Genomic DNA, 15,023 nt, shown 5'->3' on the forward strand with positions numbered 1-15,023 from the left:
CTCTCGCTCACATGCCGTTCAAATCGAATGGAAGAAAAGCTGTGTGCGTTAACATAGGTAGTCACAATTTCACTCTGATCCCGTTTCAAACACGACGTGAAATATCACCAAAACCAATACTTAGCTTCTGTTTCCTGTCTCTCCAGTTGCATTTTGCGAGCCTGCAGCAGGAACCACAAATGCAAGAAAGCTTTGCACTTCGCTGCGCGCAAAGCTCAGCGGAAGATAAGAAAAAAACACACAAACCCAATCGATGTCAGTGGAGAGGACGTGTTGAACCTCATTCCTTCTTTACGGTTTCCACTCTCTTTTCACTAACACTACCGTTCACTTGGTAAAATCAAAACGTACACGAATGGCGAACTATATCTTCTGTGCCAATTTACACTGCATAATCACTTCCATTTTTGATCTTCTAATTTTCACTCCACTCTAAATAATTTGTATCTTACACACGCGACACCCGATATACTTGAAAATTTACAACCTTTCATGATCTCTAGTGCGAAAATACACGTGAATTTTATTAGAAATTTACGGACCGATTCAATGTACGTTTGTTTTATTGGCCATGTTGATTTGTTTATTTGCCTTCAAAAAGGCATTTTGATTTCCAAAATTGGATTTCCTGATGGCAATCTTCATGCTGCCCCAACACGGGGGAAATAATGGCTGTCTGGCGACACACGCTGAGAAAAACCGCGCTGCTCCTGAGACGTGGTGACCAACCACAGAGCTAGTGCTTCTGCTAAGGAAGGACGACTGCTGTTGTCGCTGTCTAGAACTATTATGAGCGGCTCCGGCTGAAACAGGCTCTTATATAGGCCAAATAGCATGTTTTAATTGCAAGCTATATGATCCTGTCGACCGTGCTTGGGAAGCAAGCATATAACGACCAATCAGAGGTCGAATTTTTCGTTTTGACAAGGCTTGACTATTTTCAATAGTACAATAGTGTGAATAATAAAATTACAATTATCTTATTTTGGGAAGAATCTTAGAAGATTTTCCAATCTATTGCTGCACGAACGAAGGAAATCCATCGAATACTAACCGATTTATTAGCATTTGAAATTGGACATATTTTTCACTTTTTTCGGTTTTAGATTTTCATTTCACATCCCTATGTAGCCGAACTTCCTGAGAGAAGTATTCTACTTCAAAAGGTTAAATAAAGAATATATTTATTTTTACAAGTTTTTCATGTTTTATTGCTTAAACATGAATTGAGAATGCTCCAAAGTTGCTTCATCACAGTGATTTTTAACTGGTGGTTCACAAACCCTTTGTATGGTCTACAGAATAATGATGAAAGTATATAAAATTAAACATAAACATAAAATTTAACACCTTCACGGTTTTTGTGATGCACTTCATTATTCTCAGGACTTCCACCGTCACCATCAGTTATACGAGCCGAATAAAAAAGTTAGTGAACATTGCGCTTTGAGAAGAGATCTGGCACCTCTGATATGTAAAACCTAGTTGCCAAATCAGAGTTTTTTCATCGCTTATCTCTCCCTCTGAGGATCTCTAGTTCAGGGTAATAAAATAAGGCGTAAATACATTTCAAATTTCAAGCAAATTTTTCCAGTGTTTCGAGCAGTTGTAGACATTTTACAAAAGCATTTGGCATCTCTGGTCAATTGCCATTTGCCAAACATTAAATCATTCGTCCTGATCACTTGATAAATAAATAGTAAAGTTTAGTAAATTAGGCAAATGGCTGTTCAAAATAGTTTTTTTTCCATGAAGTAAAATACGGTAAATAGCTCAGAGTACTTAAAATTGACTCGATATTCTTCATATTACCGTTGTCTTTACTTGGATAACAAATGGCGAAAATGTATGTGTGTTAGGTTGAAGTTAATAGCGCAGTGCATTCACAGTTAACTGTTTGGTAAAATCAAAAGAAAGACCTGAAGAAAGGCGTTAAATGAATATGGCCCGTGAATACGACCATTTATTCAAACTGCTTATAATTGGTGACAGTGGTAGGTTTCGTCTTTGCACTTGAAACATATAACAATACATATATTTCAATACATTCTCATTTTACTTATATTGTAATGAAAACGAATTTGGTTTATCTAATATGTAATAGTGATACCTACCTTGTATTGCAACTATTAAGCAGGGATGCCACATGTACAGATTAATCTGTATTTTACAGATTTTTGGCCCAAGTAACGGTACAGAATCTGTGTATACAGATTTTCGTCGAAAAGTACAGATTTACAGATTTTCCGAAATTGACATTAATTTTTAAAAACACTCCAAATTTTATTTCATTAAATATCAAGCAAATTGAACATATTTTCAACTCCTCACACGTTTTAAGCTAAAAATTTTGTTTGTGTATGTACCATAAAAACTTAAAAAATACAAAGTTCTTTATGTTTAAACAACACAGGTTTTTTTTACAGATATTTTTGTTCCAGATACAGATGCTCAGATTTTTTCAAGGGAAAACACATTTAAATGTGGCAACCCTGCTAGTAAGGTCGTAAACAAGGTTGTTAATCGATAAATTGTCGTAAACGCCGATGACGATACCGTCTGTTATCGTTATCGACGATGGCGCTAACGTTTTCAGACATTATCGTCATTGCCAAGGACGATAGCTACTGGACGGTATCGAATCGATAACGTTTGTTTATGAACAACCACTGCCATACTAATTTTCGTATCATCAGATATATCATTCAGATGGAATTGAATCATAAATCTGACAATGCCACATACCTTGCTATTCACATTCGTGCTTCAAAAAGCGCCTCACAATTTGAAACAATTAAAACTGAGACATTCCTCATAATGATGAGAAACGAAACATAAACAAACGAGGAAAAGTTTTTTCCTGTTGCCTAGTGATACCTCGTCTCCACCCCTCAAGGTGAAAAAACGCTTCTTCACCCCGTGCCTACTTTTTGATCCAATTGCAACCACAGCAGACAAAACATACAAAAGACGTTAGCGAGCTGATAACGTTTGGTGACTATCGTCATCGCCGATGACGTTAATGCTTGAAGACGCTATCGCCATCGTCAATAACAATATCAGACGTTATTGATATCGGCGATGACGATTATCGACGATAATCTATCGTATTAACAACCTTGGTCATAAAGCATCGCGACTCACTTTGCTGTATGGTCATTTTTTTACTCAAACAACTTATTTGACACGGCACAATACATATTAATGTTTAACGGAGCCAATTACTTAAAGTGACCAGACGTCCCGCGTTTCGCGGGACAGTCCCGCTTTTCAACAAAATGTCCCGCGCAGAAATGCGTCCCGCGAAATGTCCCGCGTTCATTCAAAACATCCCGCGTACCCTTGAGATATCCTGCGGTTTCAGTAAAATTGTATCACCAGATTTCACAAATCTTTACTGGGACAACGTGCCGTTTCGATAAGTATTAATCTACTCATTAATACCCTCTTGCTTAATTTTGAAATCAATATTATTGTATTCCAAAATTTGAAAAGTAAACTGCGCGTTGTTTTTACCAGGAACTAAATATGTATTAGTTAGTGGCTTAGCGATTTCATTAATTTTTCATCTGAACTGCTAGCGTCGTCAAAATGTTGGTCTTCCAAACGCTAATTGTTAATTTGCTTAATTTACAAAGAAGTGGCAGCAAAACTATTTACAAAAACTGTAAGTTGCTTATGCGTACCTAAGTTACTTTGAACGATAAAAATTATTTGCTGCGAAAGTTATTTAAAGAACGTATGTTTCGTTGAAGAAACGTTGAATTGTCTTAATTGTTCTTATTTTTTTGTTCTTATTTTCGGGATGATTTCTTGTGTTGCTCCAAACATTGTGGTTTAAATATATGTTATTTGTACTCGTGATGAATAAACTTCCAGACTACTTGACTAATGCCATAATCCTGATTTATGCTGATGATGTAAAAATTTTCCTGCCTATCAAAACAAGCAGTGACTGTCTTAAATTACAACTGGACATGCAAAGTTTCGGACAATTCTGCTCGGATAGTGGCCTAAATGTCAACGCGGACAAATGTCTAGTCATGACATTTTCTCGTAAAATATCTCCGCTCATGTTTAGGTACCATTTCAATGGAACTGAACTAACACGTAAAGAAACAGTTCGCGATCTAGGCGTTATATTTGACCGATCGCTTTCGTTTACTAACCATATTGAAAATGTAGTCACAGACAGCTTAAGATTATTTTCGCTCGTGAGACGGTACGGGCGTGATCTTAAAGACCCTCATTCCATATTAGCCATTTACAAATCGTTAGTGCGAAGCAAGCTGGACTTTGCGAGCGTCGTTTGGCGCCCCCAATATGTAACACATATACAGAGAATTGAAGGAATTCAAAAAAAGTTTATGCGTTTTGCCCTACGGAACCTCAGATGCAATGGAGATCAATTACCTCCCTATCAAGAATTGTGCGCATTAGTCAATATTGATACAGTACATTGCCGACAAAGGATTGCTGATATAGTGTTTTTCACCAATATATTAGCGGGACGGGCCGATAGTCGTAGTCTCTCAGCTCGAATACACCTGAATATCAGCCCAGTTACGCTAAGAAATCCAAGAGTGTTCAACCCTCCGCAACGAGCTCGGAATTATTAACAACACGAACCTACATGCAGTTTTATGAGATCTTTTAATGAATTACAGCACATTATTAATATTGACATGTCTCCAACAGTTTTAAAAAATAGATTAAGTTAATATTTAAGAGGACAACTTCGTGACTGTTAATTGTTTGTATTGTTGTTTTTGAATTTATTGTATTTTAATCTTAAGTGTGGATAACGGGCTTATAGCCTATATTTTCCTGGACAATAAATAAATGTTCCGCTGACTTTTACAATAATTCACGTGTGATTTTTACCGTTTCAAAATAACCAACATTAATCTCCCCCCCCCCCTCTCCTCTCCGTCCGACGCATAATTAAATAGGTGTGTCCCGCGTTGGAGCTTCAACTATCTGGTCACTTTACAATTATTTCTTCTTATGAAGTATCTTATAAAATAAGCGCAAATTTTTTATCCTCACTGCTGACTTATCCTTCTGCGAACTTAAATTAAATCTGGTATAAATTAACATGGTTGTTCAGTGATTTGTTGTTAAATGGGCACCTTGGTGTTTCTCAAATGGCCATAATTGAGTAGCACGGAAGGGCATTTGTTTCTCGGGCCCAGAGGGTGTCGTGCGGGGTCTGGTCGCTGTTTTCGAACTAGGGGTACAAACGATCGCGGGTACAGTTTGTACAGGGGTACAAACGATGTTAAATGCCCAAGGACTTGCATACAAGTCAGTCCACCTTGTATTAAATATTTTCAGCCGAAAAAACGTGTAAAAAATTATAAAAATTTAATAAAATCATAAAGCATACTAAAAACTTCAATTTTACTTTCGTTTAATGGTGTTGCCTGAAGCAGAAGCAACTGGTAAAATACACAGCAGAATTTATTTTGTACAAGCTGACCCGGCAAACTTCGTCCTGCCTATTTTACTGTTCAATTCAATATTTTTAAACATTTCAAATTCATTGATTCCTTACGATTTGTTTATATCGTTTGAAATGATTGATTTAATCGGAATGACAACATCCTCGACTTTTAGCTTTTGTACATCACCTCTATTCCGGAAATATATTGGGTGCATTTCAGTAATTTTCGTTATTTTATGAAAGTGGTCATCTTCGAATTCAAAATGGTGTCCAGGGTCGTTGCTTGGCTTCTTTACATCATTCCGATTACGGACATATCCATATGTAGTAGTATTCGGTTATTTTCGGCTGTTTCCTAGAAGTTGCCATTGGCCACTTTAGGCTCTTTTCCCGACACCGGAAGTCGCTATCTTACAATTCAAAATGTTTGAAGTAGATTTGTAGCTTCAGTGCGTCATAATTCCGGAAATAGCCATATTGGGTGGTATTTGATCATTTGCCGCTGTTTTTCAGACAACGGAAGCCGCCATCTTGGATTTGAAAATGGCATTTGGAAACAATTTCTGGCCTCTGAGCGTCATTCTGGTAAAATAAATACTCAAATTGTGTGGTATCTGGTCATTCTCGGCTGTTTTCCAGACACCGGAAGTCGCCATCTCACAATTCAAAATGTACTCTGAGGTTGATAGGTCGATTTGTGGCTTCAGGGCATCATTACAATTCCGGAAATACGCATATTTGGTGGTATTTGGTCATTTGTCGCTGTTTTTCGGAATTATGAAGTCGCTTTTGGATTTTAAAGTGGCATTCGGGAACAATATCTGCCTCTGAGCGTCATTCTGGTAAAATAAATACTCAAATTGTGTGGTATCTGGTCATTCTCGGCTGTTTTCCAGACACCGGAAGTCGCCATCTCACAATTCAAAATGTTGTCTGAGGTTGATAGGTCGATTTGTGGTTTCAGGGCATCATAACAATTCCGGAAATACGCATATTGGGTGGTATTTGGTCATTTGTCGCTGTTTTTCGGAATTCTGAAGTCGCCATCTTGGATTTTAAATTGGCATTTGGGAACAATTTCTGGCCTCCGTGCGTCAATCTGGTTGAAGAAACGCTAATATTGGGTGGTATTTGGTCATTTTCGGCTGTTTTCCAGACACCGGAAGTCGCAATCACAATTCGAAATGTTGTCTATGGTCGATTTGTTGATTCAGTGCGTCATAACAATTCCGGAAATACCCATATTGGGAGGTATCTGGTCATTTGCCGCTGTTTTTCGGAAACCGGAAGTCGCCATCTTGGATTTTAAAATGGCATTTGGAGACAATTTCTGGCCCCTGTGAGTCATTCGCCATCTTACAATTCAAAATGTTGTCTGAGGTCGATTTGAGACTTCGTTGGTTAGTTCTCAAGATAAGCAGAAATTTGTGTTTCATTTGTTTGGAACCCCTCCCTTATTTATTTATTTATTTTTCGTCAAGCAAATGTAGACTATAGTTATAATAATACAATGTTTTCTTATATTCTATACATTGTTTCCAGTAGTTAGTCGTTTTTTGATTTGATTTCTGCCCATAGTGATGTCGATATTTTCGCAGTGCTGATTATAGTGACGCATCATGCGATTTATTGGGCCATTTTTTGAGTAGTTGGTTCTGTGAGAGTTTTCCGAAAATATTTTACGATTTCTTAATTGACGACTGGGTGCATAAAAATTTAGTTGCGATAATCATTTAGAAGATTGCACGCGTTGAGAAATAATGTCATTGATAAAATAAAGCATTGAAAGTTCGCGGCGCTCTTTAAGTGCTTGTATGTCTATAAGCATGCAGCGTGCTTCATATGATGGTAAGGGAAATGCTGTCCAATTTAGCTTACGAAGCGCGTACAAAAGAAATTGTTTTGGACAGATTCAATGCGTTCTTCATGTGTTACAATACCGTGAGGCGCCCTAGTTCAGTGCGGCTCCTTATTCCGTGCACTTCGTATCAAAATGTGAAAAATATCAAACATAAGAAGATGTTTCGAAAAGTAATGTTTGTTGGTGAATTTCTGTATACTATCTGCCATCCTGTGTAAATTTTTGACGTTTAATTGTACGCAATGCCACGAAAAGAAGAAGAAAACAACAATACGATCGACGAATTTCAGTTTTATTTTTCAAGCTTAGCGAGTGTATTAAGAACGAGCAGAGAATATAACGTGTTGTTTTTCGGTGTTCTATAAAGTATTTCCGTGAAAAAGTGTATGAATTGTTTTTTGCAGGTAGCATTTTATAATCTGGTTCAATATTGCATTGTTTTACTATGTTTTAGTGTTGAATTTTTCCAAATAAATGTGAACGGATTTTGGAAACCTTCTCTCTGCGCAGGTGCCTAATTCCACGCAACTCGCTCGACAAAATGGGGAAAGCAGAGAAACGATATACCGCAGCACAAATGGGTAAAGCTTTGGAGAATATCCGAAAAGGACATTCTGTACGTAGCACGGCAAAGCTGTTTGGAATCCCAGCGAGTTCTCTGTAGGACAGACGGAACAATCGGTATCTCAATAACACAGCTGGAAAGCCACCCGTTCTCTCGCAAGCCGTTGAAGATGAAATCGAGCAGTGGATAATAAGCATGGCCAGAGCAGGATTCCCCGTCAGCACCAAACACTTGAAAGTTTGTGTTGCTCAATATTTGAAAACAAAAACTGAGAACCCGTTTAAGGATGGCAAGAAGTGGGTGAGCGGTTACATATGTCGCCACCCAAACATTTCTAGGAGAGTTGCCAGTGCATTATCGAAACAAAGATGTGTTGTGAATGAGGAACACATTCGAAAATGGTTCCGGGAAGTGCATGATTACCTTGTTCAAGAAAACTTGATGCATGTAATGGAACATCCTGAACAAATTTTCAACATGGACGAGACAGCTGTCAGAACCATTCCAACCAGAGAAATAGTACTAGCGTAGTCCAACGGAAAACATGTTCATGCGAGAGTTGGAAACTCTGACAAAGAGTCTTACACGGCACTTTTCGCTGCAAACGCAGCGGGTAGACTTGCTCCTTCGATGATTACTTACCCGTACAAACAGAGAATGCCACACGAAATCTACCAAAATCTTCCAAAAGGATGGGCGACAGGCAAAACGGAATCAGGGTGGATGAACAGAGACTCGTTTCATCTCTATCTGCGTGACGTGTTTTATCCGTGGCTCCTGAAAGAGAACATTTCTTTTCCTGTTGTCATTATCGTTGATGGACATACATCCTATGTTTCAATTAACTCAACAACGTTATGTAAAGAGAAAAACATACTCTTAATATGTCTTTTCCCCAACACCACTCAGGTTACACAGCCTCTGGATGTGAGCTTCTTTAGACCTCTCAAACATTTCTGGAACCAGATGTTGGTTGAGTGGAGAATCAAAAACGCTGCAGCTCTGCTTCCCAGGAAGGAAATCGCTCCTTTATTAAAAATGGCTGTTGATAAAATGTCGAACATGTAAACAATTTTATCAAATGGATTCGCACGTTGCGGTCGTTATCCGTATTATGAGAATGCTGTATGTTACGCTTCTTTTGTCCGCGATCATCAACATAAACTAGCTATTGATTCAGTGCAGATTGTTCGGAACATTTGTATTGACAATCCAGAAAGGATCCACGACCAACCAACCATCAATGAAAATTTGCAACTGGAATAAGAGTCCTTTATGACCCATCAGCAGCTCGAAATGTTTAATCGCAGTGAAGCATTTGGGAAATGGCTTGGTTCTGTCGAAGACATCAATTTGTACAAAGTTTGGCAACGGATTAAGTTGAAATCAACCAGACCACCGCTCGAACCACGCTCGGCTATGAATTCAATTAAATCTGGAATGACATCGATTCTGGGCACCGACGACGAGGAACCGTTTGCAGGATTTGATGATTCTAACACAAATGGTAAGCTTAAAACCGTTTTAATTAAGTTAACTGCAAAAATATAATTTTAGCAAATCTCAACTCATCTGTATCTGGTAAAAAATGTCTGAAGCGAAACATATCCGACGCTTTTCAAAAGTGTTTCCAGTATCCAACGGCGAGAAAACAAATGCAGCCAAAGCGAGCACCGAAATTACGTCCCCCAGCTGTAGCAACGAGTGATACGTACCAACAGTATGTTAACATCCTTGAGAATCAAAGAGAAAATGACAGATGGAGAAGGAGAAGAAGAAAAATGAAAGGATTGCTAAGAGAAAGCTGAAAGAAAATGAAATTTTGCAGCAAAAAGCAATTAAACGGTTGAAACAAATGAAATAAATAAAAAAAAAATGACTAAGTTGGAATGTATGAAAAACAAAACAACTAATAAACTTATTGAAATTCTTTTTTGAAATAAACCTTGTATTTAATATTAGTTTTTTTAACAAAAAAAAAAATTAAATACTGTTGTATGATTGCGTCAAACATGAATTTCTGCGATGCGCGGAATTAGGAGCTTCAATGCACGGAATTTGGACCCTTTTCCTCACAGTGCAGGGAATTCAGAGCTTGCACATTCATTAGGTTTGCTCGTTTGATTCTAATATCCGAAAGTTAATAGACACTTGCGATATTTTTCATTGCAGTAATATCAAATATGCTATCTAAATCATATTTTACATCACAAATATGATCGAATTTGAAATTTTGACAGTTTCCGAAACATTGATATCTCTAAACTGCGCGGAATTAGGGCGCCTCACGGTATAGGGATTCCATACAATGCTACAGTATTCCAGAATTGGTCGGACGTATGTAATATATAATAGTTTGATTGTATATAGGTCTTGAAAATTATGGCCGAGGCGTTTTATAAAGCCCAGCATACTATTTGCTTTGTTGATAATTGTATTATAATGTTTTATGAATGTAAGTTTGGAGTCTAAGATTACGCCTAGGTCCCTTATGATTTTGCATTTTTCTACTGGTTGGTTTCCTAAGAAAATGTTTGTAGGTGGTGTTACTGTTTTTCTGCTGAAGGCTATTGAATTACATTTTTTAATGTTGAGTTGCAATAGACTTTTGTTGCACCAAGTGTAGAATACATTAATTTCATTCTGGAATATTTCGAAGTCTTCTGCATTGATTATTTTTATAAAGAGCTTCATGTCGTCAGCATATACAAGCACACGTATTGATTTAAGAAGAAAGGAAATGTCATTCACGTTTAATATAAAAAGAAGAGGGCCCAGGTGAGAACCTTAAGGAACCCCGGAAGTTACTTCTATTGGGTTTGAAAAGGAATTTTGAAAGCGGACTATTTGTGTTCTCTTTGTTAAGTATGACTGCAGCCATTCCAAGAATTTTGTTTCCACTCCGTATTTTTCGAGCTTGAAGAGCAATAAAGGTATGTCGATTCTGTCAAATGCCTTGCTAAACACCGTATAAAGAGCTTCTACGTGGTTGCCGTTGTCCATTACAGTCAAAGTGAAAGTTATGAATTCCAAAAGATTTGTGGTAGTTGATCGGCCTTTACAAAAGCCGTGCTGTTGAGTTGTGATTTTTTTTTCTACTTGCTGAAAGATTTTTTCATTAATTATTGATTCAAATAATTTTGGAATGCATGAAATAATGGCAATTCCACGATAATTACGAATGTCAGATTTAGCGCCAGATTTGAAAACTGGCACTTAATATGAGGTTTTCCAGAGTTCTGGAAAAATTTCATTCTTCAGAGACATATTAAAGAGGTGTATTAAAGGTGTAGATAGTTCTTCTGCCAAGTTTTTGAAAAAAAAAATGGGGCTATTCTGTCAGGTCCAGGACCTTTCGTAGCGTTCTGAATTTCGAATTCGGATATTTGATTGACAGATAAAGAATTTGAAAATTCAGGAAAATACGAGAAATATTCGCGGTCGCGATCTGTTTCTTCAAATGTGGTGTATATTTCTTGAAAAAAATGTGGCAAAAAGACTACATATTTCATTATTAGTTTGTCCTAATTTACTGTCAAGATGGATTCGTGATGGAAAGTTGCTACTTTTTAGTTTGGTTTTTACGTAATTGAAGAAGTTCTTAGGGCAGGACGAAGAGTCTTACACGGCACTTTTCGCTGCAAACGCAGCGGGTAGACTTGCTCCTTCGATGATTATTTACCCGTACAAACAGAGAATGCCACACGAAATCTACCAAAATCTTCCAAAAGGATGGGCGACAGGCAAAAAGGAATCGGGGTGGATGAACAGAGACTCGTTTCATCTCTATCTGCGTGACGTGTTTCATCCGTGGCTCCTGGAAGAGAACATTTCTTTTCCTGTTGTCATTATCGTTGATGGACATACATCCTATGTTTCAATTAACTCAACAACGTTATGTAAAGAGAAAAACATACTCTTAATATGTCTTTTCCCCAACACCACTCAGGTTACACAGCCTGTGGATGTGAGCTTCTTTAACATTTCTGGAATCAGATGTTGGTTGAGTGGAGAATCAAAAGCGCTGCAGCTCTGCTTCCCAGGAAGGAAATCGCTCCTTTATTAAAAATGGCTGTTGATAAAATGTCGAACATGTAAACAATTTTATCAAATGGATTCGCATGTTGCGGTCTTTATCCGTATGATGAGAATGCTGTATGTAACGCTTCTTTTGTCCGCGATCATCAACATAAACTAGCTATTGATTCAGTGCAGATTGTTCGGAACATTTGTATTGACAATCCAGAAAGGATCCACGACCAACCAACCATCAATGAAAATTTGCAACTGGAATAAGAGTCCTTTATGACCCATCAGCAGCTCGAAATGTTTAATCGCAGTGAAGCATTTGGGAAATGGCGTCCTACTTTTTAGTTTGGTTTTTACGTAATTGAAGAAGTTCTTAGGGCAGGACTTGATTTGATGTTCGATTTTACGGTTATGTTCTTAATGCGCAATTTTAATGGCTGCGTCAAGTTGACGACAAATTTCTTGGTAATTTTGAAGATTTTCGCTATTGTTGTCTTTTTTGTATATTTTATGTTATCTTTGTTTTCTATTTTTCAGGTTCTTCAATTGTGGATTAAACCACACTGGGTATTTGTTGGTGTTCGTCCGTCCTCTTTTTCTTAGTGGTACATTTTCTGATATAGGTTGATTAATTATTTCATAAAATTTTAATACTTCTTCGTTGACATTTCCTTCTTTACAAATAATACTACGCCAATTTATTATGCGTAGTCTACGTTTGACTTGTTTGAAGTCAGTTTCGTGGTATTCCGGTACATCCTCGTACTCGCAGTCGCTAGGGTACGAAGTGTTATTCATTACTATTGAATATTAAATTGCTGTGTGAAATGTTTCATTTTTCCAGATGGGAGTCAATGATGCATCTACACAGAAGTCTTCAGTGCAGTTTGTGAATAATAGGTCTAAATATGCATTTTGTTTGTTTTTGACATGATTGATTTGATATAGACCGAGTTCTGAGGATTTGCCAAAAAGATACTGCAGTGTTTCGTTTTCGCCTACGACTGGGAGTAAGATAGATTCATTTTCAATGTCTACGATAAAGTCTGCATTTCGTTGGTTGAAGTCGCCATAGACATGCAGTTTTACTTCTGGTTTCATGTTAGACATAATAGATTCTAGAGTTTTGAAAAATAATTCATATGATTGTTTATGAACATGTTCCGGTGGAAAGTACACGGAACAGAAGATATGTTCTTCGCCAGCTATAAATGCTTTAGCCCATACGTGTTCAAATTCTTTATATTTGTCGGATATTATTTTCTCAGAAGTAAAGTCTACATTAATGGCAATGAGGACTCCACCGCCTGACTTTGTTTTACTGGTAGACGAATTCCGATCGTGCCGGAATACATTATAATTATTCCAAATACTTTTTCGCTTCTTACGCTTTCGTCCCAGCTAGTTTCAGTTCCTAGAATTACTTTGAAGGTGGATGATAATAGATTTTGATTAATTTCCTTCATTTTGGCTGGACTTTTCATGCGGTTGAAATTCTGGCAGTATACCAGTATCTCAGTCACATTCTGTTGCCCGTTCGAAGAAGTTTTTGGAGAAATATTTTGACTTAAAATAGTATTTTCTTCCTCGAGAGAGGGTGTCGGTTTAGCATTCCGTTCGGAATGTGAAATATTTTCAATTAAATAATTACTTTCTTCCTCCAAAGAGGGTGTCATTATTGCATTCTGTGTGGAATGTGAAAATTGTCTATGTAAACTTACACTATTTCTTTCCAAATTGGGCGTCTTTACTTGTGAAAATTTACGTGACTTACGCGCAATTGCTGCAGCCGATGTGTCCGTTCGCTAAAAAGAAAGGTCCTGTACGTCTGTAGATCAGCTTTTGCTTCCGAGGGTGAAAGCCCGTATTCCTGGTAGACTTCCTGAAAAATGCGCAGCAGATGTTCGGTGCTTACTGGTAGTCCTTCGGAAGCTAACAGCATTCGGATACTAGTGGATGTGTAACCATCTACACATACTGTTGGTTGCTGGTCGTTCATGAACGCCAGGTACAGGCGGACGATTTTCATTATATTCGGGTCACGAAGTCTAGCCTTTAAAAAGCGTCCATCGCCGTTTGTCGACTGCTGCGTTAAGCGCACTATAGGAGGCCGTATTGGGTCCAGTTCGAATTGGCTGTCGTGTGGTGGTGTGGATGTTGATGTTGAGTTGTGTGTTGCTGATGTCGCTATTATTGTTGTTTACATTTTCAGTCTGCCCAGTGCGAACCTTTTCAGTTCTGTACGGGTTGAAAGTTTCGCCTTTTTGGAAATTGATGAATTTTGTTCTAATGTCCTTGTTTTGTTGTCCAGAGAAATGTATGCGTGCTGCGGCCAATAATTCCTTGTCAAGAGGTAAAAGTGAAGGTGGTGTGTTGCGCTGCGTGATGGTTCTAGTTTCGTTGTTGTTGCTGTTACTGTGGTTGATGATGTTGTTGCTACTGTTGTTGTTATTTATGCGGATGTTACTGTTGTTCCTGCTACTAGTAATGTTATTGCTGTTGTTGGTACTATGGTTTTGCTGTTTCCGTTGCTTTTGCCTTTGCTTGGCTTTGTCTTCCTTTTTTTCTTGTAGACGACGTAAACGCTGCTTTGCGTCATATTGTGACCAGTCACATTTTTATATTTTTTTACTTTCAATGAAGCGCCAGCCAGAAGTTGATTCTTTATTGCTGACGAAGTTCTGATGAGCTTGCGCTGGGATAGACGATGAGTGCGTTTCCAGCGGGACATTGACGGGTGCAGGTATTCTTTTTGCCATTTCTTCCATGTGAGACTTAACGTCACGCGTAAGGGCAGCACGAGATTCAGCTAGGTCATTTTTTAGGGTAGTAAGTAATTTATTGAGTGAGTCTGTCGTTGCATTTGTAGTTGATGCTATTGTTGCTACTGCTGCTGTTGCTGCCGATTTGGCCACCGCTTCAACAGCTGATGTGGTGTCCGAAGGTGTGACGCAAAGTGATTATAATGTATTTTTAATTTCAGCTGTACTGGCTTCGTTGCTGCTGGCAATGTTAGAAATGCTTTGGTTTATTTCTTTAAGCATTTTTTCTGCATGCGTGGCGTCCGTAGGTGCGTCGAGAAGCGAGGATAATTTATTTGTTATTTCTGTGGCCCTGGCATT

The 15,023-nt window shown here is 38.0% G+C and overlaps 1 protein-coding gene across 1 annotated transcript in view; it reads left to right on the forward strand.

Annotated features, from left to right (window-relative positions):
- The first annotated feature begins 1,624 nt into the window (after nt 1–1,624).
- The window catches only part of LOC129728229 (ras-related protein Rab-35), a 73,016-nt gene continuing 59,617 nt past the window's right edge, over nt 1,625–15,023 (forward strand). The window contains exon 1 of the mRNA XM_055686647.1: nt 1,625–1,994. Within this exon, the coding sequence (XP_055542622.1) occupies nt 1,937–1,994 (58 nt within the window). The 5' untranslated portion in view covers nt 1,625–1,936. The remainder of the gene's footprint in view (nt 1,995–15,023) is intronic.

The sequence above is a fragment of the Wyeomyia smithii genome, chromosome 3, assembly GCF_029784165.1.
Source record: "Wyeomyia smithii strain HCP4-BCI-WySm-NY-G18 chromosome 3, ASM2978416v1, whole genome shotgun sequence".
Classification (NCBI taxonomy): Eukaryota; Metazoa; Arthropoda; class Insecta; order Diptera; family Culicidae; genus Wyeomyia; species Wyeomyia smithii.